Source organism: Oncorhynchus mykiss, chromosome 15, assembly GCF_013265735.2.
Source record: "Oncorhynchus mykiss isolate Arlee chromosome 15, USDA_OmykA_1.1, whole genome shotgun sequence".
NCBI lineage: Eukaryota > Metazoa > Chordata > Actinopteri > Salmoniformes > Salmonidae > Oncorhynchus > Oncorhynchus mykiss.
The window spans coordinates 10,220,497-10,246,613 of NC_048579.1; the positions used below are offsets into that span (position 1 = coordinate 10,220,497).

Sequence of the window (26,117 nt, forward strand, 5' to 3'; positions counted from 1 at the left end):
ACTGAGCAAGAGGACAAGTACATTAGTGTCTAGTTTTAGAAACAGACGCCTCACAAGTCCTCAACTGGCAGCTTCATTAAATAGTACCTGCAAAACACCAGTCTCAACGTCAACAGTGAAGAGGTGACTCTGGGATGCTGGCCTGACAATTACATACATTTCAATCCCAACTTGTAACACAATTTTTTTTTCTTCGAAAAAGTCAAGGTTGTGAATACTTTCAGCTCCAGATGTCCTGAAGATAACGTTTCTCCTCCCTGAGTCCGGCCAGTCTTTTCATGGCGTCCAGTTTATCCAGCTGAAGCTCTGCTGATACCATCTCTATCAGGGTGTCGTTTACATCTTTAGCCATGTTCTTAGCATCACTGTGTGAGCAAAAGGCAGACAGTAAAACCAGTGATCCACATCTACTAAGATAATGATCGCCATCTACCATACTGTTCCATTGTTTCCCTATTGACATCATCAAAGCTGAGCTCACCCGCAGACATAGAGGTATCCATTCTCCTTGAGGAGGAGGTTGACGATGTCTTTGGCATGGCTGAGCAGGTTGTGTTGGACGTATCTGGGTCTCGTCTCGGTCTGTGTTTCTGTTCCTTCCGGAGTGTCCCGTGAGAAAGACACTTTCAGATGGGTGAGGGTTCCATTGGCCACAAACCCCTGCAGCTCCTCTCTGAGAGAAAGAGAGAGCGAGAGAGACCATGAGTTATTTTACACATATATTTCACCATGTCACTGTTTTTCATTTCCAAAATAATAATAATAATAATATCCATCCAAGTGGTGTGGAAGCCTACGCATAAACACACAGGCTAGCCGATGCACCTTATTCAGCGCAAGAGAAATGGACAAATATAGACTTCATAAGGTTGAGTCCCTCTGATAACCATATTTTTTTTACAATCAATCCACCTAGCCTTGCTGCAACCTTGTCTGTGTGTCTGTGTCCATTACTTGCTTGTTTGTGTATTCCGCCTCAATGTTTAACAGGGCCTTGTGTATATAGCAACAGCACGATAAAGTTGACTGTTTTCTGGGCCAGTGAAGAACCTTACCCAAGGTTGACAGGATGGACCGGCGGACAGACAGACAGAGACATATGGGATGTTGTCTGGAAACAGAGGGAACTTGGGTGAAGGTATTCACATAATGTTTTGCAGTAGCAGGGATACTTTTTAGAACTAGTTTTAATAAAATATGAAGGCCATGACAGGAATGAGAATAAATGCAGTAAATACTGCAGGAGAGGTGAGCGAAGGAGACATAGTGTTTACTGTACATTTCTCTCTCTTGTTTTGTCCTTCACTGGGTTGAATGTCACACATTGATGCAACAACATCACCATGTTTATCTTATGACATTTATTCATCTGGATGACTATGTATGAACAATTCTCTTTTACCTCTGACAGCTGCAAACTAATCCCTAGTTTACCAAGCATGTTAAACACCAGAAAAACAAGAGAGAAAACAGGAAGAGGGGGAGGAAGAGGTCACAGACAGAATCAAAAAGAGCAGCGATGAGGGTTCACTTCCTGGTGATCAAAGAACAACACGAATAACACACCCCCTTAAAAGATGTCACGTCTAACAGAAACATCCAGGGGAAAGATGTCACGTCTAACAGAAACGTCCAGGGGAAAGATGTCACGTCTAACAGAAACGTCCAGGGGAAAGATGTCACGTCTAACAGAAACGTCCAGGGGAAAGATGTCACGTCTAACAGAAACGTCCAGGGGAAAGATGTCACGTCTAACAGAAACGTCCAGGGGAAAGATGTCACGTCTAACAGAAACGTCCAGGGGAAAGATGTCACGTCTAACAGAAACGTCCAGGGGAAAGATGTCACGTCTAACAGAAACATCCAGGGGAAAGATGTCACGTCTAACAGAAACATCCAGGGGAAAGATGTCTAACAGAAACGTCCAGGGGAAAGATGTCACGTCTAACAGAAACGTCCAGGGGAAAGATGTCACGTCTAACAGAAACATCCAGGGGAAAGATGTCACGTCTAACAGAAACGTCCAGGGGAAAGATGTCACGTCTAACAGAAACGTCCAGGGGAAAGATGTCACGTCTAACAGGAACGTCCAGGGGAAAGATGTCACGTCTAACAGGAACGTCCAGGGGAAAGATGTCTAACAGAAACGTCCAGGGGAAAGATGTCACGTCTAACAGAAACATCCAGGGGAAAGATGTCACGTCTAACAGAAACGTCCAGGGGAAAGATGTCACGTCTAACAGAAACATCCAGGGGAAAGATGTCACGTCTAACAGAAACATCCAGGGGAAAGATGTCACGTCTAACAGAAACGTCCAGGGGAAAGATGTCACGTCTAACAGAAACATCCAGGGGAAAGATGTCACGTCTAACAGAAACATCCAGGGGAAAGATGTCACGTCTAACAGAAACGTCCAGGGGAAAGATGTCACGTCTAACAGAAACGTCCAGGGGAAAGATGCTAACTAACAGAAACATCCAGGGGAAAGATGTCACGTCTAACAGAAACATCCAGGGGAAAGATGCTAACAGAGAAAAAATATTCTCTCTAGATAAGAGACTTTCATATTGCCATTTCCCATTTCTCCTCCTTTCTGTCCTTCCCTCCCTTCTCTGTTGAATGTCAGCCAATACAATGAGACTTTGATTTCTGTTTGAAAGGTTAACATCCTGGTACCAGGGGTCCACTCAGACCCCACTGAGCTGAGCTCTTCTGTCTGGCCTCAGCTCTCAGTCAAACCCTGGTGTGTATTGACAGAGAAAACAGCCCTGGTCTGGTGGTGCCAATCTGGTCCTTAACAAGAGCTGAGCAAACCCCCTTTCCCTCTGCACCGAAATCACAATCCATGAAAAGAGAGATAAGAGAGAGAAAAAAGGGAGGGAACCATAAGGAGGGTAAGGGAGAAAACGGGTGGAAACTGCAAACATTAGGGGGTCTGAGTATCTGACTGTAGGTCAGATTGGTGTCACCCTCTAACGCATATGTTAAGTTTTGGGGTAGATTAGGGCTTTTTAAGGAGAACATTGTGTAGCAATGTTAATGTCACACCCAGGATACCAGGGTTTAGCCTAGGGCCACAGAATATATTTAGCATCAAAGGGAATGCATTCTTTTTCTATCAGTTCACGTTTCAGACCCCCACTGACCGGACAAAGTCGGGTTAGGTCGAAGTCCCGGAGATAGAGAGATCTACACTGTGAACAAACAACCATCAGGCCAGGATACCTGGCTGTGAGGATGTATTTAACAAAGAGATGGAAGCAAATAAACAAATACAGGCGGATATTTCTTTGATCTGTTCTTTCATGATTTCCGGGACAAATTCATCTACTAAGGATGCAGTGCTTTGATTGGTGTACTGGCCTTGTAGTGCTACAAGTCATTTAAGGTGATAGTTTGGACGTTCTGCATTCCTCTCAGTTAAGTAAGTTCAGTTTGATTTGAAATACAAATGTTTTCACGTCTTCTGTATTGGAATTGCTGAATGGCATATGGACACTGAGCGGACAAAACATTAGGAACACCTGCTCTTTCCATGACAGACTGACCAGGTGAACTTGCGCTACCGAGTGGTGCAGCGGTTTAAGGCACTGCATCTCAGTGCTAGAGGCGTCACTACAGACCCTGGTTAGTTTCCAGGCTGTATCACAACCGGCCGTGATTGGGAGTCCCACAGGGCGGCGCACAATTGTCCCAGCGTCATCCGGTTTTGGCCGGGGCAGGCCGTCATCGAAAATAAGAATTTGTTCTTAACTGACTTGCCTAGTTAAATAAAGGATAAATAAATACAATTTTAAAAAATTACCCAGGTGAAAGCTATGACCCCTTATTGATGTCACCTGTTAAAATCACTTCAAATCAGTGTAGATGAAGGGGAGGAGACAGGTTAAAGAAGGATTTTTAAGCCTTGAGACATGTATTGTGTATATGTGCTCCATTCCGAGGGTGAAGACAAAGGGTTTAAGTGCCTTTGAACAGGATATAGTAGTTGGTGCCAGGTGCATTGGTTTGTGTCAAGAACTGCAACACTGTTTTTCGCACTCAACGGGTTCTCGTGTGTATCAAGAACGGTCCACCACCCAAAGAACATCCAGCCAACGTGACACAGATGTGGGAAGCATTGGAGTCAACATGGGCCAGCGTCCCTGTGGAACGCCTTCGACACTCTGCTCACTTTGCACTCTGATTGGAGGAAAAGTCTGCACTCTGATTGGAGGAAAAGTCTGAGTTCACCCATGTGGGTGCTTCACTTGGGTGCTTCCGAAATGAGATCATACTCCCTATACAGTGGACTACGACCAGAAACCCTATGCAGGCCCAGGTCAGGAGTCGGGTACAACATAGGGAATGGGGTGCCATTTTGGAAAGATCCAACGTTTTGGTCAAAATGACACTCACCTAAACAGGAAGTCTCGGTCTCTATGGCGACAACCGAAGAACAACCAGGTCTCACTGAACTCCGCCTCTGGGTTTTCCTCCCTCTCCTTCTCCCTGAAAGAGAAAAACAAAAGGAGAACATTTAAAATATATACACACACACACACACACACACACACACACACACACACACTGGAGGAGACCTCAAAGCCCAATCAATAAAAACACAGAAGAATGGACAGAGTCCTCGTCACAACAGACATTAAAAGGGAGCAGTGATACTGTTGTATCTCCCTACAACGTCTATACAGTACAGAGTCACAATTATGATGGGGACAGGAAGTTAACATGCTCCTAAAGAGATGTAATCTACGGTGTATTGTGATCCAACTAAAACAACGACTTTAGCTCATTGTCGTGTATGTGCGTGCGTGCGTGCATGCGCGTGTACACACCTCCCTCCGCACGTCAGCCCCACTTATAAAAGTGATTCCTCCTGTGGCCAACAAGTCTGTCAGGGCTCCCAGAATCCTTTGCACAGAGGTGGCACAAAGACACAAAACGCTGAGCCAGTGCGCTGCCATCTACACCCCCACCATCTACACCCCCACCATCTACACCTCCACCGCTGCCACCTACACCCTCGCCATCTACACCCCCACCATCTACACCCCCACCATCTATACCTACACCCCCACCATCTACACCTCCACCGCTGCCACCTACACCCTCGCCATCTACACCCCCACCATCTACATCCCCGCCATTGCCATCTACACCCTCGCCATCTACACCCTCGCCATTTACAGCCTCGCCATCTACACCCTCGCCATCTACACCCTCGCCATCTACACCCTCGCCATTGCCATCTACACCCCCACCATCTACACCCTCGCCATCTACAGCCCCGCCATCTACAGCCCCGCCATCTACAGCCCCGCCAGATGATGCTGGAGAACATTGACTGGATAAGGTTTCTGAATACCCTGAACATTCCAGTCTCATTGATGAAGACCCTGAACATTCCAGTCTCATTGATGAAGACCCTGAACATTCCAGTCTCATTGATGAAGACCCTGAACATTCCAGTCTCATTGATGAATACCCTGAACATTCCAGTCTCATTGATGAATACCCTGAACATTCCAGTCTCATTGATGAAGACCCTGAATATTCCAGTCTCATTGATGAATGCCCTGAACATTCCAGTCTCATTGATGAAGACCCTGAACATTCCAGTCTCATTGATGAAGACCCTGAACATTCCAGTCTCATTGATGAAGACCCTGAACATTCCAGTCTCATTGATGAAGACCCTGAACATTCCAGTCTCATTGATGAAGACCCTGAACATTCCAGTCTCATTGATGAAGACCCTGAACATTCCAGTCTCATTGATGAAGACCCTGAACATTCCAGTCTCATTGATGAATACATTGGGTAAGCAGAGAGCAGACCAAACAAGTGACATCATCCACAATTTACATTTTCTGATTAAAAAAATTAATCTGTAAACATATTTAACTGGGTTCCTCTTTCCCCAACCCAACCCTCCCCTCCTCATGGCAACCCTCCTCAACCCTCCCCTCTCCTCCTCAACCCACAGGGATCAATATCAATAGCCTGGCTTTTACTGCGCCACACAGACCACACTACCACTTCCTCTGAATACAAATCACATCTCTGCCCAGACCACACTACCACTCCCTCTGAATACAAATCACATCTCTGCCCAGACCACACTACCACTCCCTCTGAATACAAATCACATCTCTGCGCAGACCACACGGTCCATCCCTCTAAATCCAAAATCACATCTCTGCCCAGACGACAGGAAGTGAGAGAAACAGTGCCACAGAATCAGAACCTATCACTCCATTCTGGGTCCAAAGGAGGCGGTTGCCTCTCAATGCTTCTCTGATGAACAAGGAGCAGAAGAAACTGTGATTCAGCAGGAATGAAGTCTTGGTAAACTCAGTAATGGTTTTATTTCCTCTGACCTTGTTCATGCTGAATGGGTTTTGATGCTCTGTGTGAGCGGTGTTATGAGAGTTTTAGGAGACTGTGATAATATGTGCCTGTACGTGACAATTCCAGGAAGGGCCACTGAGCTATGATCACTGAACCAGTATGAAGAAATTACAATGACATTAGCATGCTCGATTTTGAATGCATTCAGCTGAATGTGGAGAAACTATAGAGTCGTTTACAATAACCAAATACAACAACCGTTCATCCGGTAAACTAACTTCAATGAATTACACACCCTTAAGCTCAGAAGACTAATCAATGTCAGACAGCCAGAGGTCGCCAGATCCCACCGAGTTATGATGTTTCAACCGTTCCCCCTCATTCCCTCTCTCCTTTGTTCCCTCTCTCCATAGCTCCTTCGCTCCCTCTCTTCTGCAGTTACAAAGTGGAACAAAGTCATTTTCAAAACATCCATCGATTGACAAAGGAAGACAGGATGCCAGAAGGGGAGGGGAGAGGGAGCGATGAGGAAAGAGTGAGGGGAGAGGGAGAAGAAGTTAAATGTCCCAATGCTGCTTTGTTGCTAAAAAAAAAGAGGGCATTCAAGCTTTGTTGGCGACCTGCTTTCAAAATGGCTGTTGGTGATACAGCGTCCTGTTGTCAAATTGGCCGTTGTTATCTCTTATCAAAGCACGACATCAGGGGTAGACACCTTGTTTGGAATCTTAAAATCAGGTACTGCACAACGCTTCGTGACAGGTTTTAAAATCTGACAGAGAGACCGAGAGCGAGAGACAAGGGTACACTAACAGATCGTTTCACCCAACTTCTTCCTACAGGGAAAAGCTTTATGCAGAGAAAATGTCTGTGTTGAAAAGTACTTCGAAAACGAGAAGCTGCCTTTCCACAGCCAATCACCGGGGCTTACTGAAGGCTGCTATGTACCTACATGTTAGTGAAGGCTGCTATGTACCTACATGTTAGTGAAGGCTGCTATGTACCTACATGTTAGTGAAGGCTGCTATGTACCTACATGTTAGTGAAGGCTGCTATGTACCTACATGTTAGTGAAGGCTGCTATGTACCTACATGTTAGTGAAGGCTGCTATGTACCTACATGTTAGTGAAGGCTGCTATGTACCTACATGTTAGTGAAGGCTGCTATGTACCTACATGTTAGTGAAGGCTGCTATGTACCTACATGTTAGTGAAGGCTGCTATAAACCTACATGTTAGTGAAGGCTGCTATAAACCTACATGTTAGTGAAGGCTGCTATAAACCTACATGTTAGTGAAGGCTGCTATGTACCTACATGTTAGTGAAGGCTGCTATGTACCTACATGTTAGTGAAGGCTGCTATGTACCTACATGTTAGTGAAGGCTGCTATGTACCTACATGTTAGTGAAGGCTGCTATGTACCTACATGTTAGTGAAGGCTGCTATAAACCTACATGTTAGTGAAGGCTGCTATGTACCTACATGTTAGTGAAGGCTGCTATGTACCTACATGTTAGTGAAGGCTGCTATGTACCTACATGTTAGTGAAGGCTGCTATAAACCTACATGTTAGTGAAGGCTGCTATAAACCTACATGTTAGTGAAGGCTGCTATGTACCTACATGTTAGTGAAGGCTGCTATGTACCTACATGTTAGTGAAGGCTGCTATAAACCTACATGTTAGTGAAGGCTGCTATGTACCTACATGTTAGTGAAGGCTGCTATGTACCTACATGTTAGTGAAGGCTGCTATAAACCTACATGTTAGTGAAGGCTGCTATGTACCTACATGTTAGTGAAGGCTGCTATGTACCTACATGTTAGTGAAGGCTGCTATGTACCTACATGTTAGTAAAGGCTGCTATGTACCTACATGTTAGTGAAGGCTGCTATAAACCTACATGTTAGTGAAGGCTGCTATAAACCTACATGTTAGTGAAGGCTGCTATGTACCTACATGTTAGTGAAGGCTGCTATGTACCTACATGTTAGTGAAGGCTGCTATAAACCTACATGTTAGTGAAGGCTGCTATGTACCTACATGTTAGTGAAGGCTGCTATGTACCTACATGTTAGTGAAGGCTGCTATAAACCTACATGTTAGTGAAGGCTGCTATGTACCTACATGTTAGTGAAGGCTGCTATGTACCTACATGTTAGTGAAGGCTGCTATGTACCTACATGTTAGTGAAGGCTGCTATGTACCTACATGTTAGTGAAGGCTGCTATAAACCTACATGTTAGTGAAGGCTGCTATGTACCTACATGTTAGTGAAGGCTGCTATGTACCTACATGTTAGTGAAGGCTGCTATGTACCTACATGTTAGTGAAGGCTGCTATGTACCTACATGTTAGTGAAGGCTGCTATGTACCTACATGTTAGTGAAGGCTGCTATGTACCTACATGTTAGTGAAGGCTGCTATGTACCTACATGTTAGTGAAGGCTGCTATAAACCTACATGTTAGTGAAGGCTGCTATAAACCTACATGTTAGTGAAGGCTGCTATGTACCTACATGTTAGTGAAGGCTGCTATAAACCTACATGTTAGTGAAGGCTGCTATAAACCTACATGTTAGTGAAGGCTGCTATAAACCTACATGTTAGTGAAGGCTGCTATAAACCTACATGTTAGTGAAGGCTGCTATAAACCTACATGTTAGTGAAGGCTGCTATGTACCTACATGTTAGTGAAGGCTGCTATGTACCTACATGTTAGTGAAGGCTGCTATGTACCTACATGTTAGTGAAGGCTGCTATGTACCTACATGTTAGTGAAGGCTGCTATGTACCTACATGTTAGTGAAGGCTGCTATGTACCTACATGTTAGTGAAGGCTGCTATAAACCTACATGTTAGTGAAGGCTGCTATAAACCTACATGTTAGTGAAGGCTGCTATGTACCTACATGTTAGTGAAGGCTGCTATAAACCTACATGTTAGTGAAGGCTGCTATAAACCTACATGTTAGTGAAGGCTGCTATGTACCTACATGTTAGTGAAGGCTGCTATAAACCTACATGTTAGTGAAGGCTGCTATGTACCTACATGTTAGTGAAGGCTGCTATGTACCTACATGTTAGTGAAGGCTGCTATGTACCTACATGTTAGTGAAGGCTGCTATGTACCTACATGTTAGTGAAGGCTGCTATAAACCTACATGTTAGTGAAGGCTGCTATGTACCTACATGTTAGTGAAGGCTGCTATGTACCTACATGTTAGTGAAGGCTGCTATGTGGCTGCTATGTACCTACATGTTAGTGAAGGCTGCTATGTACCTACATGTTAGTGAAGGCTGCTATAAACCTACATGTTAGTGAAGGCTGCTATAAACCTACATGTTAGTGAAGGCTGCTATGTACCTACATGTTAGTGAAGGCTGCTATAAACCTACATGTTAGTGAAGGCTGCTATAAACCTACATGTTAGTGAAGGCTGCTATAAACCTACATGTTAGTGAAGGCTGCTATAAACCTACATGTTAGTGAAGGCTGCTATGTACCTACATGTTAGTGAAGGCTGCTATGTACCTACATGTTAGTGAAGGCTGCTATGTACCTACATGTTAGTGAAGGCTGCTATGTACCTACATGTTAGTGAAGGCTGCTATAAACCTACATGTTAGTGAAGGCTGCTATAAACCTACATGTTAGTGAAGGCTGCTATAAACCTACATGTTAGTGAAGGCTGCTATGTACCTACATGTTAGTGAAGGCTGCTATAAACCTACATGTTAGTGAAGGCTGCTATAAACCTACATGTTAGTGAAGGCTGCTATGTACCTACATGTTAGTGAAGGCTGCTATGTACCTACATGTTAGTGAAGGCTGCTATAAACCTACATGTTAGTGAAGGCTGCTATGTACCTACATGTTAGTGAAGGCTGCTATGTACCTACATGTTAGTGAAGGCTGCTATGTACCTACATGTTAGTGAAGGCTGCTATGTACCTACATGTTAGTGAAGGCTGCTATAAAGTGGAAAGTCCCCGTTACATCAAATCAGGTTTGAAAAGACCGTGACCGATATGTCATCGCTAATCTGATAAACTTTTCACATGCAAGAGGACACCTCATGTAAATCGTGATGGGATACATGGGATTCCATACAAGAACTGACCATCCTGACTGCACTGATTTTTACTCAACTAAAAGAGACTGGAAAGCTACCACTCTGGGTCTAGGCTAAATCTTGAGTTGTGCCAAGAAACATGGATTTCTTTAGTTGATAGGTAAACAAGAAAATATAAAAGCTTGAAAACTATGTCAACTAAGGTGCCCTGAAAAGGAGGGCACAACTGTGTAGTGATGTCAGGGGAGAAAATGCACCATGGCGACGCTGACAGGTCAGTGTAGCTGAACCTAGCAACATGAGCCATTCATCAACCACGCACACTCATAGTTGGCAGGTGGCGTGACCGTGTCTGAGCCGCGGTGCACTTCCCAGTAATGACCAGCTATGATTTACATTGACACAGACGGCCTACAGACCTCTTCACATTCAAATCAATACGTCTCCGTATTCCCAAAGTCATAAAACACCAGACAGACAGCCAACATCTCTGGAAACGCTTGACTTATTACCTCAGGTGGGGGAAGTTGCCCTTAGGCTCAGATCTAGGATCAGCTTTACTCGCTCCAAATACTGACATTAAAAAAGGGGCAATCCGCAGTTGAAACAATACATTGTTTCTGTAAAAAGGTGAGGGATGGGGCTAGAGAAAGTTAACCACTCTCAAATTCATAGACACAGCTATGGATGCAAGGACTGACCATCCACGACATCAACATTATAGTTTTAACCATGTTATGAGGCTATTAAGCATTTGTTTATATTTGCATCGTTTACAAACATTGGAGTAAATAAAACAAGCTTATATTTTGGGTTCTGACGGGGTACGACAGTTGAACTGAGCCATTTACAAAACCTTAAAACAATTTAAGTTTAAATCACTTTTACATATCATCAATTTATAAGCAAAAACATGGATGTGTTAACTGCAGACTACTCCTTTAGCCATTAGGAGGTAGAACACACAATGGACCTTCGCTTGGCGTTTAGAGCTCATTACCTCTTTACACGTAGTTTCATTGGAGAACTAGTGTTAATCCCAGCTCTGTTTGTCACATTACCACTAGAGTTAGACTGATCAATCAGGGCCGATTTCAAGTTCTCATAACAATCTGTAATAGGCCTTTTTGGATGCCGATTATGGCCGATTATATTGCAGTCCACGAGGAGACTGCGTGGCAGGCTGACCACCTGTTACTCCACGAGGAGGCTGCGTGGCAGGCTGACCACCTGTTACTCCACGAGGAGGCTGCGTGGCAGGCTGACCACCTGTTACTCCACGAGGAGGCTGCGTGGCAGGCTGACCACCTGTTACTCCACGAGGAGGCTGCGTGGCAGGCTGACCACCTGTTACTCCACGAGGAGGCTGCGTGGCAGGCTGACCACCTGTTACTCCACGAGGAGACTGCGTGGCAGGCTGACCACCTGTTACTCCACGAGGAGACTGCGTGGCAGGCTGATCACCTGTTACTCCACGAGGAGACTGCGTGGCAGGCTGACCACCTGTTACTCCACGAGGAGGCTGCGTGGCAGGCTGACCACCTGTTACTCCACGAGGAGGCTGCGTGGCAGGCTGACCACCTGTTACTCCACGAGGAGGCTGCGTGGCAGGCTGACCACCTGTTACTCCACGAGGAGGCTGCGTGGCAGGCTGACCACCTGTTACTCCACGAGGAGGCTGCGTGGCAGGCTGACCACCTGTTACTCCACGAGGAGGCTGCGTGGCAGGCTGACCACCTGTTACTCCACGAGGAGACTGCGTGGCAGGCTGACCACCTGTTACTCCACGAGGAGACTGCGTGGCAGGCTGACCACCTGTTACTCCACGAGGAGGCTGCGTGGCAGGCTGACCACCTGTTACTCCACGAGGAGGCTGCGTGGCAGGCTGACCACCTGTTACTCCACGAGGAGACTGCGTGGCAGGCTGACCACCTGTTACTCCACGAGGAGACTGCGTGGCAGGCTGACCACCTGTTACTCCACGAGGAGACTGCGTGGCAGGCTGACCACCTGTTACTCCACGAGGAGACTGCGTGGCAGGCTGACCACCTGTTACTCCACGAGGAGACTGCGTGGCAGGCTGACCACCTGTTACTCCACGAGGAGACTGCGCGGCAGGCTGACCACCTGTTACGCCACGAGGAGACTGCGCGGCAGGCTGACCACCTGTTACTCCACGAGGAGACTGCGTGGCAGGCTGACCACCTGTTACTCCACGAGGAGACTGCGTGGCAGGCTGACCACCTGTTACTCCACGAGGAGGCTGCGTGGCAGGCTGACCACCTGTTACTCCACGAGGAGGCTGCGTGGCAGGCTGACCACCTGTTACTCCACGAGGAGACTGCGTGGCAGGCTGACCACCTGTTACTCCACGAGGAGACTGCGTGGCAGGCTGACCACCTGTTACTCCACGAGGAGACTGCGTGGCAGGCTGACCACCTGTTACTCCACGAGGAGACTGCGTGGCAGGCTGACCACCTGTTACTCCACGAGGAGACTGCGTGGCAGGCTGACCACCTGTTACGCCACGAGGAGACTGCGTGGCAGGCTGACCACCTGTTACTCCACGAGGAGACTGCGTGGCAGGCTGACCACCTGTTACTCCACGAGGAGACTGCGTGGCAGGCTGACCACCTGTTACTCCACGAGGAGACTGCGTGGCAGGCTGACCACCTGTTACAATCAATCCTCACATAATCGCTAGTTAACTACACATGGTTGATGATATTACTAGTTTAACTAGCTTGTCCTGCGTTGCATATAATCAATGCGGTGCCTGTTCATTTATCGTCGATTCACAGCCTACTTCAAACTTCGCCAAATGGCTGATGATTTAGCAAAAGCGCATTTGCAAAAAAAAAAAAAAGCACATTCATTGTACAAATGTACCTAACCATAAACATCCTTTCTTAAAATCAATACGCAGAAGTAAACATTTTTTAAACCTGCATATTCAGTTAAAATAAACGCATGTTAGCAGGCGATATTAACTATGGAAATTGTGTCACATCTCTTGCGTTCAGTGCGAGCAGAGGCGGGGTTTATGCAGCAGTGTGGGCCACCTGGCTCGTTGGGAACTGTGTTTCTTCCTAACAAAGGCCGTCATTCATTTGCCAGAATTTTACATAATTATGACATAACATTGAAGGTTGTGCAATGTAACAGCAATATTTAGACTTAGGGATGCCACCTGTTCGACAAAATACGGAATGGTTCCGTATTTCAATGAGGGAATAAACGTTTTGTTTTCGAAATGATAGTTTCCGGATTTGACCATATTAAATGACCAAAGGCTCGCATTTCTGTGTGTTTATTATAATTAAGTCTATGATTTGATATTTGATAGAGCAGTCTGACTGAGCGGTGGTAGGCAGCAGCAGGCTCGTAAGCATTCATTCAAACAGCACTTTACTGCGTTTGCGAGAAGCTCTTAGCAATGCTTGAAACACAGCGCTGTTTATGAATTCAAGCCTATCAACTCCCGTGATTAGGCTGGAAATACTAAAGTGCCTATAAGAACATCCATTAGTCAAAGGTATACAGTTGAAGTCGGAGGTTTACATACACCTTCGCCAAATACATTTAAACTCAGTTTTTCACAATTCCTGACATTTAATCCTAGTAAAAAAAAATTCTGTCTTAGGATCAGCACTTTATTTTAAGATCGTGAAATGTCAAAATAATAGTAGAGAGAATGAGTTACTTCAGCACATTCCCAGTGGGTCAGAAGTTTACATACACTCAATTAGTGTTTGGTAGCATGGTCTTTAAATTGGGTCAAACGTTTCAGGTAGCCTTCCACAAGCTTCCCACAATAAGTTGGGTGAATTTTGGCCCATTCCTCCTTACAGAGCAGGTGTAACTGAGTCAGGTTTGAAGGCCTCCTTGCTCGCACACGCTTTTTCAGTTCTGCCCACAAGTTTCTATAGAAATGAGGTCAGGGCTTTGTGATGGCCACTCCAATACCTTGACTTAAGCCATTTTACCACAACTTTGGAAGTATGCTTGGGGTCATTGTCCATTTGGAAGACCCATTTGTGACCAAGATTTAACTTCCTGACTGATGCCTTGAGATGTTGCTTCAATATATCCAAATGATTTTCCATCTTCATGATGCTATCTATTTTGTGAAGTGCACCAGTCCCTCCTGCAGTAAAGCACCGGCACAACATGATGCTGCCACCCCCGTGCTTCATGGTTGAGATGGTGTTCTTCGGCTTGCAAGCCTCCCCCTTTTTCCTCCAAACATAACAATGGTCATTATGGCCAAACAGTTCTATTTTGTTTCATCAGACCAGAGGGCATTTCTCCCAAGGATGAACCAGACTCGTGGAGGACTACATTTTTTTTTCTGAGGTCTTGGCTGATTTATTTTGATTTTCCCATGATGTCAAGCAAAGAAGCAGAGTTTGAAGGTAGGCCTGGAAATACATCCACAGGTACACCTCCAATTGACTCAAATGATGTCAATTAGCCTATCAGAAGCTTCGAAAGCCATGACATCATTTTCTGTAATTTTCCAAGCTGTTTAAAGGCACAGTCAACTTAGTGTATGTAAACTTCTGACCCACTGGAATTGTGATACAGTGAATTATCTGTCTGTAAACAATTGTTGGAAAAATTATTTGTGTCATGCACAAAGTAGATGTCCTAACCGACTTGCCAAAACTATAGTTTGTTAACAAGAAATTTGTGGAGTGGTTGAAAAACTAGTTTTAATGACTCCAACCTTAGTGTATGTAAACGTCCAACTTCAACTGTATGAAATACAAAATGGTAGAGAGAGAAATAGTCGACGAGTCATAATTCCTATAAAAACTACAACCTAAAACTTCTTACCTGGGAATATTAAAGAACTGGGAAAAATGAACCACCAGCTTTCATATGTTCTCATGTTCTGATTAAGGAACTTAAACGTTAACTTTTTTTACATGGCACATATTGCACTTTTACTTTCTTTTCCAACACTGTGTTTTTGCATTATTTAAACCAAATTGAACATGTTTCATTATTTATTTGAGACTAAATAGATTTTATTGATGTATTATATTATGTATTATATTATTCATTCAGTATTGTTGTAATTGTCATCATTACAAGTATATATATATATATATATAAAATAAAAAATAATGCATTTTTGGCGCTCCAATAAATCGGTATCGGTGTTGAAAAAACATTATCGATCGACCTCGAATTACCACCAGACTTATTGGACACATACGTTTCTGCGTTACTTACACATGACATCACTTAATAAATTGTTAATATTACACATTGATGGTGTACTTGAACAGTAAACATTTAACACACTCCTGTTGCATCACGGTTGTTATAGCAGCCTGGTGATTTCATGTCGTTGTTCTTGAGCCATAGAGATAAAACTTCACACAGGAGTTGGCCTTCACAACTCAAACAAATACTTCTACTCACTGACCAGATAAACAAGCATCACTTAAAACACAACAGTAGCCTGCTTACTACGAATCCTCCATTTTTGTGGGCTGTACCTTTGTTGTAGGAATCCAATGAAGGGTGCAACCCCGGTGCCTGGTCCAATCATGATGAAGGGTTTGGAGAGGTCAGAGGGCAGGCGGAAGGAGCAGTTCTGACGCACACACACATGGACCTGAGGTCAAAGGTCAAAAAAGTGTTTATGGGTGTGTCACACCTATACACTCGTATAATTTCAAAAGGTTTTACTGAGCTACAGTTCATGTGGAAATCAGTGAATTTAAATAAATTAATTAGGCCCTATTCTATGGATGTCACATGACTGGGAATACAGATCCTGTTGGTCACAGATACCTGTAAAAAAGGTAGGGGTGTGGATCAGAAAACCAGTCAGTATCTGGTGTGACCACCATTTGCCTTGTGCAGCACAACACATCTCCTTCACATAGAGTTGATCAGGCTGTTGATTGTGGCCAGTGGAATGTTGTCCCACTCCTCTTCAATGGCTGTGCGAAATTGCTGGATATTGGAACACACTGTCGTACACATAGATCCAGAGCATCCCAAACATGCTCAATGGGTGACATGTCTGGTGGGTATGCAGGCCATGGAAGAACTGGGACGTTTTCCGCTTCCAGGATCCTTGCGACGTGGGGCCGTGCATTATCACGCTGAAACCTGAGGTGATGGCGGTGAATTAACGGCACGAGAACGGGCCTCAGGATCTCATCACGGTACCTCTGTGCATTCAAATTACCATCGATAAAATTAAATTGTGTTCGTTGTCCATAGCTTATGCCTGCCTATACCATAACCCCACCGCCACCATGGGGCACTCTGTTCACAACACTGACATCAGCAAACCACTCGCCCACACAACGCCATACATGCTGTCTGCCATCTACCCGGTAAAGTTGAAACCGGAATTCATCCATAAAGAGCAGTGGCATAAAAGGTGAGCATTTTCCCACTGAAGTTGATTACGATGCTGAACTGCTGTCAGGTCAAGACCCTGGTGAGGACGACGAGCTTGCAGAAGAGCTTCCCTGAGACGGTTTCTGACAATTTGTGCAGAAATCTTTCGGTTGTGCAAACCCACAGTTTCATCAGCTGTCTGGGTGTCTGGTCTCAGACGATCCCTCAGGTGAAGAAGCCGGATGTGGATGTCCTGGGCTGGCGTGGTTACACGTGGTCTGCGGTTGTGAGGCTGGCTGGACGTACTGCCAAATTCTCTAAAACAATGTTGGAGGCAGTTTATGGTAGAGAAATTCCTGCAGTCAGCATGCCAATTGCAAACTCCTTCAAAACTTGAGACACCTGTGGCATTGTGTTGTGTGACAAAACTGCACATTTTAGAGGGGCCTTTAATGTCCCCAGCACATAATAATGTGTAATAATCATGCTGTTTAATCAGCTTCTTGATATGCCACATTTGCATTATCTTTTTAAAGGAGAAATACTCACTAACAGGGATGTAAACTAATTGGTGCACAAAATGAGAGAAATAACATTTATTTCAGTTCTTGAAACAAGGGACCAACACTTTACATGTTAAGTTTATATGCACACACACGCCTAAACACAGGTGACTCCTCTACTCACCTTAGGGAGAGGTGGGGTGCTGGAGGACTGAGCCTTCCCAGGGTGCACCAGGATGGGATCAACTAGGTCAGAGAGCCAACCAGTACACAGGCCACGCCTCCCCACGGGTCTCCCAGCGCATGCTGGGAACTCTATGACGTTGAAAACAAAGTGCAGCCGACCTGGATGTCTTAAACTGGAGCTGGAGGGGGAGGAGGATGAGGAGGAGGAGGAGGAGGGGGGGGGGGAGACAGGGGAAGTGATAGAGTAACAGATTAGGAGAAATAGTGGAGAAAATATATGAAGGTACTATCTTGTTCCAGTACGAAGAGGGTAAATAAGTGACTGTATACGTAAAGTACTTAAGTAAAAATACTTTTAAGTACTACTTAAGTCATTTTGTGGGGTATTTGACTACTTTAACTTTACTACATTCCTTGAGAAAATATTGTACTTTTTACTCTAGACATTTTCCTTGACACCCAAAAGTACTAGTTACATTTTGAATGCTTAGCAGGACAGGAAAATAGTACAATTGATGCACTTATCAACCAAACATCCCTGGTCATCCCTACTGCCTCTGATCTGGAGGACTCACTAAACAGAGAACATCCCTGGTCATCTCTACTGCCTCGGGTCTGTAGGACTCACTAAACAGAGAACATCCCTGGTCATCCCTACTGCCTCTGATCTGGAGGACTCACTAAACAGAGAACATCCCTGGTCATCTCTACTGTCTCGGGTCTGTAGGACTCACTAAACAGAGAACATCCCTGGTCATCCCTACTGCCTCTGATCGATCTGGTTTGCTTAAAATAAGGAATTTGAAAAGATTTATACTTTTAATACTTAAGTATATTTTAGCAATGACATTTACTTTTGATACTTAACTATATTTTAGACCAAATACTTTTAGACGAATTCAAGTAAAATTTTACTTGAGTCATTTTCTATTAAGGTATCTTTACTTTTACTCAAGTATGACAGCTGGGTAATTTTTCCACCACTGTATACCATAGCCGACTCTTGTTCCAGTACGTAGAGGCTAAATAAGTGACTGTATACCATAATCTTGTTCCAGTACAAATGAGGGTTAAGTGCCTTGTTCAAGGGCACATTGACAGATTTTTCAACTAGCAGGCTCAGGTAGTGTAACCAGCAACCTTTCACTTACCAGCCTAACGCTCTAACCACTAGTCTACCTGCCGCCCTAGTACAACAGCTTACCTTGCCGCGGAGTACGGTCTTGGTTGCAGTTTGGGCAAATGTTCTGAAATAAAAAAGGAAAATGCATCAGGTGAGAGGATATTACCGTAAGGAGGCATCCATCGTGTCACCTTTCTGTGTAGATCACTGACAACGGCGTAAAGGAGCTGAGGGGGCGGCCTACTTCAGAGTTGAGATCCACCCACCCAACCTCCAGGTCCTATTTCCTTGTTACACACACACACACACGTTTATTTTAGAGCATACTTCTGTATTCATAAAATCATGTCGTTTTTTTCATATCCCCAGAGTGTAGACGTGGTGCATGTAGGATGGAGATAGTTCATGTCCACCATATTTCAATGTCAGCATTTGAAGGTGCCCTCTTTTGAGGTAATTTGGAGTCTGGGAACGAGGCCTCTGAGGAATATGGTACAGGAAGAGCTATAATAGTTGGGTATGGTGTGGCTCAGTTGGTAGAGCACGGTGCTTGAAATACCAGGGTATTGGAGACCAGTATGAAAAAGTAAGTCACTCTGGATAAGAGTCTGCTAAATATGTCAAATGTAATGGTTAGGGCGGGTGAAGAAGATCTACTACAATCTCAGTTTTTATGTGTTAAAATACCCTCAAACCATTATTCACTTCAACCCTAAAATGTAACCAATACAACTAGAGAGGAGAGAGAACCAGAACAGCTGGACTACCTGGGCTCTACTACAGGAAACGGGTCAGGATGTATCACTGACTCTACTACAGGAAACGGGTCAGGATGTATCACTGGCTCTACTACAGGAAACGGGTCAGGATGTATCACTGGCTCTACTACAGGAAACGGGTCAGGATGTATCACTGGCTCTACTACAGGAAACGGGTCAGGATGTATCACTGGCTCTACTACAGGAAACGGGTCAGGATGTATCACTGGCTTTACTACAGGAAACGGGTCAGGATGTATCACTGGCTCTACTACAGGAAACGGGTCAGGATGGATCACTGACTCTACTACAGGAAACGGGTCAGGATGTATCACTGGCTCTACTACAGGAAACGGGTCAGGATGCATCACTGACTCTACTACAGGAAAGACAGCAGACAACTCTGCCTTCCTGTACTCGCAAGTGACCAATGTTTGAAAGGAATAATAATGGGGCTGACCATCTGGCTAATATAACCAAGGGGAAAACTAGTTGTTGTCCTCACGAAAGTGAAAGATAACACCCTTGCCTTTCTTGCACTTTTTTGACTTTTTTTTTCTCTACTACAGGAAACGGGTCAGGATGCATCACTGACACCTGGTGTACCCATAACCCCCAGGCACTGCTGTAATCTCCCCCTGCCATTCTCATCTACAGGTTTAACATGGTCATTAACCGTCTCATTCCCTCCCTGATGGTCTACAGCCCGGCCTCCGAGTTCTGACAGTAAACTTTCTATCACAGACAACGGGGGGGGGGGGGGGGGGGGGGGGGTCACATGACATCACTGGAAGAAGGAATCTGATGCATGTCACAAGATATTCCCTTCATCTTTTATAGTAGTGTCGGAGATATTTCACTCTCGGAGTGACATCTCATTTCTGTCCACTACACAAAGAGGAAAAATAATAACCACAAAGTGGATTACAATTACAAATCACCTCTTTACCCTTTATATTCCACAGCATCTGTAGCTAGGAGAGTCAATGCCACAGGAAAGATAATAATTAGGCAAAGAGTGTTACTCCACCTTAAACTCACTCAGTCAAACCTAATGGGACACCACGAGGCCAGTAAATGTGTTTTAACACAGACACAGTCAGAGATGTAGCGATCGTTAACCTGTGGCCTGCCCTGCCCTCCACAGCTCCGTAGCTATGCCCCTGTGAAATATAGTAGGATAGTCTATGACAGGATCCCAGCAACAGCTAGTGGACCCAAAACTCTTCCACCAGTACATTCTTCACCAGGGTACGTATGTCCCCATTTAAATATGTCCACATTTCTGCATCGCCCGGTTCTTCTACTGAAAAGGTGTTGCTGTTTTTTTATTTCACCTTTACAAGATAAAGCAAAGCAGTGCGACAAAAACAACAGAGTTACACATGGAATAAACAAACGTACAGTCAATAACACAATAGAAAAAGTCTATATACAGTGTGTGCAAATGTTGTAAGATTAGGGAGGTAAGGCAATAAATAGGCCAATAGCAGCGAAGTAACTACAATTTAGCATTAACACTGGAGTGATAGATGTGCAGATGATGATGTGCAAATAGAGATACCGGGGTGCAACATAGCAAAAATAAATAACAATATGGGGATGAGGTAGTTGGGTGGGCTATTTACAGATGGGCTGTGTACAGGTGCAATGATCGGTAAACTGCTCTGACAGCTGATGCTTAGTTAGTGAGGGAGATGCTTAAAGTTAGTGAGGGAGATGCTTGAAGTTAGTGAGGGAGATGCTTGAAGTTAGTGAGGGAGATGCTTGAAGTTAGTGAGGGAGATGCTTGAAGTTAGTGAGGGAGATGCTTGAAGTTAGTGAGGGAGATGCTTGAAGTTAGTGAGGGAGATGCTTGAAGTTAGTGAGGGAGATGCTTGAAGTTAGTGAGGGAGATGCTTGAAGTTAGTGAGGGAGATGCTTAAAGTTAGTGAGGGAGATATAAGCTAAAGACTTATATGTTACCATAAGGGCTGTGTCACAACACTGGACATTAAGTCGTGACACAGCCTCTTTGTAGGAGGACATTGCAACTTACAAGTGCAAATGGGACACATAACACAGTTCTAGTCTAAGTATTTTTTATGAGTATTAGATTACTTTTATGTACAATATGTATTGATCTGATGGAAAGGGCATTTCCAACTGGCTTCAAACAAATGTACATAAGTAATCCTCAGCGCGAGTCTAGGCTTTATGCCATGAGACACTATAAAGTCTAACTGTCTACAGCCAATAGTTGTGTGTGTCAGGGGTGACCAAATGGTGAGACAAGATGGAACCACTGATGGGTTGCAAAATTAATATAATATATAATAAAACTATTTCCTTTTTGCAGTCCTATAGATCAAGACTTGATTGAAGCCATGCAGGAACATTGGTTTGGTAATTTAGGATTCAGTAAAATGTTTGTAAAACATCCAAGTTGGGTCAAAAAAGAAGGGGGAAAAAAAGAAAGATGTAAGTTGAGGGAAAACGCTCTATGTAAAATTATATTGAACCTGCATTCACTGAGGCTATACTGCCCTCTGCTGGTTAGATGAGAAATACCAGTACACCACTTAGATACGCTCACTGTATTGACCATTAGAAACTAGAGACATGTTTTGTGACGTGTAAAAGCTAAACAATGCCCTCTGATTAGCTCATACATTATGACCGACAGGAGAGGGAGTGTGCTCTGACCTATGAGGAGGCTGAGAGGGGGCTGGCAGGCGGGGAAAGCCGTGAGCAGGTCCAATAGGCCGAGGTTGTGGTCTCTGACATAGAGGTTGTAGTCGGCTGATCCCTGTTTACTACACAGCTCCTGTAGTCTCCTCTTCTCACCACTGTCTCCTGTACACTCCACCAGGGAACGGAGGAACGCCTGAGAAAATACTAAGTAGCATTATACACCACATAGCACAGAACCTATTGTCCCAGATAGTATAGTTTGGACTCCCGAGGGGCGCAGCGGTCTAAGGCACTGCGTCTCAGTGCTAGAGGCATCACTACAGACACCCTGGTTCGAATCCAGGCTGAATCACAACCGGCCGTGATTGGGAGTCCCATAGGGCGGTGCACAATTTGCCCAGCGTCGCCCGGTTTTGGCCGTCATTGTAAATAAGAATTTGTCCCTAACTGACTTGCCTAATTAAAAAATGTATTAAAAAAATGTAACTTAAAAAAAATAGTTCATATTTGTAGTTTCCTCTGGACTGCTGGAACTTGTTACATTGTTACAATGTTACATTGACACCTTGACAAACAAGACAATGGCAAGTTGGCTGAGGCAGAGACAGACTTGGCACCCAGGCATCATTCCTGCACCATACTGTACCTGCCAACACTGCAACCTTAGCTGTCTGCCACACACGCTCAGAAGGACCTAGAGTGTCTATCTTACTGCAGTGCAGTAAACTTTTACAGACAGGTTCTGGACTGGCTAGTTCAGGTATAGGAAGTGAAAGGAGAAGGGACCTTCTTAGGGACAGTCCTGATCTCCAGACACCAGGTGAGCAGGTAGCGCAGAGTGCTGTTCTCTGGGATGTAGGAGGGGATCTGAGCAGCTGGAGGGAAACAACACTGGGTCACATTTTACGTCAATTACATATACTGTGTGTAGTTACATAGAGTTGTAATATATTTGTTTAATGTCATCACTAGAGCTATATAGTATATAGAGACTATAAGAAAAGCACAGCATACTTTTCTTCTTGGTTTCTTTTCGTAGTGAGAGCTGGATGCGGTTGCTCTTCTGATCCTCTAGGCCCAGTCTACGGAGCAGCTCCCCCACCTCGGAGGCTCTGTTAGGGCAGAGCACTTCAAGCGAGTCCCCAGGCTGGTAGGCCATAGGGTGGGACTGGGTACACAAAGGAGAGGATGGAGTAAAGAAACTACTTTAACCACCATTTCGATCTATTGACCGATCTATTGGTCTCTATATGAAAAACCATGTTGTAAGAGTGGGACGGCCACTCACTGAGATGTCCATCTCGATCAGAAGGGCTGTTTTAACTGAGTCGTCTCTGGTCAGCTGGACTGCCCTGGAGATGGGAACCTCGTGAAGAGTCTCCTTACTGACCGGAGCATTGGTCTGGGAAGGGACAGGATATGAGGAGTTAGTGATGTTAGAAAATCAAACAAATATGAGTTGAGAGACAACCCACCTCTTCTTCTATGGTGGCTTCCTGAAGCATGACATCCAGGTAGGGTGGAGGCAGAGCTGGGATGTTAAGGGCCAACTCAGACAGCGGAGGCAAGGAGCGTGTCAGAGAGGCCTCTACAACAGCAGGGGGAGCCTCAGTCTGTCCACTCTGTGTCGTCAACACTGACTTGCGTTCAGAGACAACACTATCAAGTTTAAGAGCAGTCCCAGTGTTGTCGGTCGCTGACACCGTTATGAGATCTGTAACTGAGCTCCCGGTCTCTGATGCTAAAACAGCCAAAGAATCAGTCTTAGAACTCGCTGCTGTTGTGAGGGATTTGGTGATCTGGGATTCTGATTCGTTGAGACTCAGGAAGTGGAGTTTGATGTCTGTTGCTGACGATTCAGGCGTTTCGTTCAACGATACTCTCTGGTCCCTAACATGGCCATCTCTCTCAGGCTGAGGGGCGGCCATCTTGGATAACGCTCCTCTGATCGCCTCCCACAGTCCTTCAAGCCAGGGGTCCAACACCAACTCCAGCCTGGACACACACACACACACACACACACACACACACAGTTTGGATTAAGAGCTAAACTATTAACATGAGACAGCCCCTAAGAGGCCACTACCAACTGAAGCCTGGACAGAAAGCAACGACTATTCAGACTCAGAGATAAGCAGTGTGATGGAACCGAAAGATAACGTGCCACACAACACAAACGAGGTGACAGGAGGTACGTGGGGAAAGCACATTAAAAGTCTGTCTCTATTCATGCCACTTTCATTGTACCCTACTTTAAAGCTTCTTAGGTGAGTGCCAGGATTTAAAGTGATTCTCATACATCAACATGTAGATTCTTAGGTGAGTGCCTCCTGTAGATTCTTAGGTGAGTGCCAGGATTTAAAGTGATTCTCATACATCAACATGTAGATTCTTAGGTGAGTGCCTCCTGTAGATTCTTAGGTGAGTGCCAGGATTTAAAGTGATTCTCATACATCAACATGTAGATTCTTAGGTGAGTGCCTCCTGTAGATTCTTAGGCGAGTGCCAGGATTTAAAGTGATTCTCATACATCAACATGTAGATTCTTAGGTGAGTGCCTCCTGTAGATTCTTAGGTGAGTGCCAGGATTTAAAGTGATTCTCATACATCAACATGTAGATTCTTAGGTGAGTGCCTCCTGTAGATTCTTAGGTGAGTGCCAGGATTTAAAGTGATTCTCATACATCAACATGTAGATTCTTAGGTGAGTGCCTCCTGTAGATTCTTAGGTGAGTGCCAGGATTTAAAGTGATTCTCATACATCAACATGTAGATTCTTAGGTGAGTGCCTCCTGTAGATTCTTAGGTGAGTGCCAGGATTTAAAGTGATTCTCATACATCAACATGTAGACATGCAGTATTATTTTAGTATATGTATTATTTTCCCAATTCAAAAACCTTGGGCCTTACCCTACACCGTCGTCTGCATGTCCTGTTGCATAGAAATGTTTAGCACCAAGATCCAGTAGACGGCTGTCAATAGTCTTCCCACATTTGCAGAAATCTGCATAGTTTGTATCGCCCAGAGCTGGAGCAGAGAAAAATAAATCTTATTTTAAAGCCATAGTAGCAATTTATCTCAGCACTAGGCATTTCGTCTGAGACACACAATTCTTCTTTACCTAAAAAAGCATAGCAGAGGTGTGCATAGAGGTCACGGGGCAGGGTCTTTTTCTTGATTCTCTTGACAAACTTCTGGGCTGTATCTGGTGGGTCCCCATCCCCTGTGGTCGACACAACGAACACCACAGGAGAACTCTCCTTCTCCAAGTTAAACTGAGGGTGGGATACACAAAACAGGATCAGTTATTCACATGAGAATAGAAGAGGCCAGTAACAACATCTACCACAAATACACTCATACATAGGCCTAGTTAAGTTTCCTTAGCAGATCGATTGTTGGCGATGTTTCCCATTGTAGGTGTTGTGCCTGCATTGGAATGCATGCCATGAAGGGCAGGTTGACACTATTTTGTCTTTGATAACTTTACCTTGTGTCCTTCACTCAAGCAGCAGATATCAGCAAACAGTCCCCTCTCCTCGGCCTCGTCAGCTATCCCCTCGGCTATGGACTGGGCCTGGCCTTTCTGAGACCCGTACAGAACCAGGAACCGAGGCTTTAACTCACAAGGCATTCTGCTGGACAAGTGGAAACAACAAAAGTCAGTGAAACTTTACGTTATTGCAAGCAAATCTATAAATTGTTGTGGCAACATTGTTTTGTTGATGACAATAGGAACATTGTGCAGAAACTGAGAAGCATCATCCGTACTGACACTGATCCGTCCATTTCAACTCGACAACAGATTAAAAACAGAGCCAAGTAAAACTGAATTCCATAATAGATCATCCAGGACTGAGTACATTTCATGCGTCTTACCTACACGATCGGAAAGTTGAAGAGCTCGTAGCAGATCCCAGTGGAATTCCTTTCGTAACATTGTATAAACCTTTGAACACGTTCAGCACTGTACAAATCCTACCCAGAAGTTACGTCACTTGTGACGCACGACATACACCAGGAAGGAACAGGCTGTCCTAATGCACGTGGATTTGTGTCCATTTATTTATCTAACGGTTAAC

General features: G+C 44.7%; 1 protein-coding gene across 4 annotated transcripts; it reads right to left on the reverse strand.

Annotated features, from left to right (window-relative positions):
• LOC110489568 (methionine synthase reductase) lies at positions 1-26,064 on the reverse strand. 4 transcript variants are annotated; one of them, XM_021562295.2, is made up of 15 exons: positions 25,915-26,064; positions 25,526-25,673; positions 25,157-25,310; positions 24,945-25,062; positions 23,510-24,029; positions 23,323-23,436; positions 23,049-23,202; positions 22,821-22,909; positions 22,047-22,227; positions 18,685-18,727; positions 17,479-17,659; positions 15,933-16,051; positions 4,400-4,492; positions 482-673; positions 1-365 (listed from the first exon to the last, which is right to left on the reverse strand). In XM_021562295.2, the coding sequence occupies exons 2-15, from the start codon at positions 25,667-25,669 to the stop codon at positions 221-223; spliced, it is 2,247 nt and encodes a 748-aa protein (XP_021417970.2). In that variant the 5' UTR covers positions 25,670-25,673; positions 25,915-26,064; the 3' UTR covers positions 1-220. The 4 variants fall into 4 exon arrangements, with proteins under 4 accessions (XP_021417970.2, XP_021417971.2, XP_021417974.2 ...); XM_021562296.2 differs by having other exon boundaries at positions 25,526-25,670; positions 25,915-26,060; XM_021562299.2 differs by having other exon boundaries at positions 25,526-25,670; positions 25,919-26,043.
• Between the last annotated feature and the right edge of the window lie 53 nt (positions 26,065-26,117).

Coding starts and splice junctions, on each gene's coding strand:
- LOC110489568 (XM_021562295.2), bottom strand. CDS start 25,669: ATGCCTTGTGAGTTAAAGCCTCGGTTCCTGGTTCTGTACGGGTCTCAG. Junction 25,311..25,525: donor GCTTGAGTGAAGGACACAAG/GTAAAGTTATCA, acceptor TCCCACCCTCAG/TTTAACTTGGAGAAGGAGAG. Junction 22,910..23,048: donor AAAAGAAACCAAGAAGAAAA/GTATGCTGTGCT, acceptor GTTTCCCTCCAG/CTGCTCAGATCCCCTCCTAC.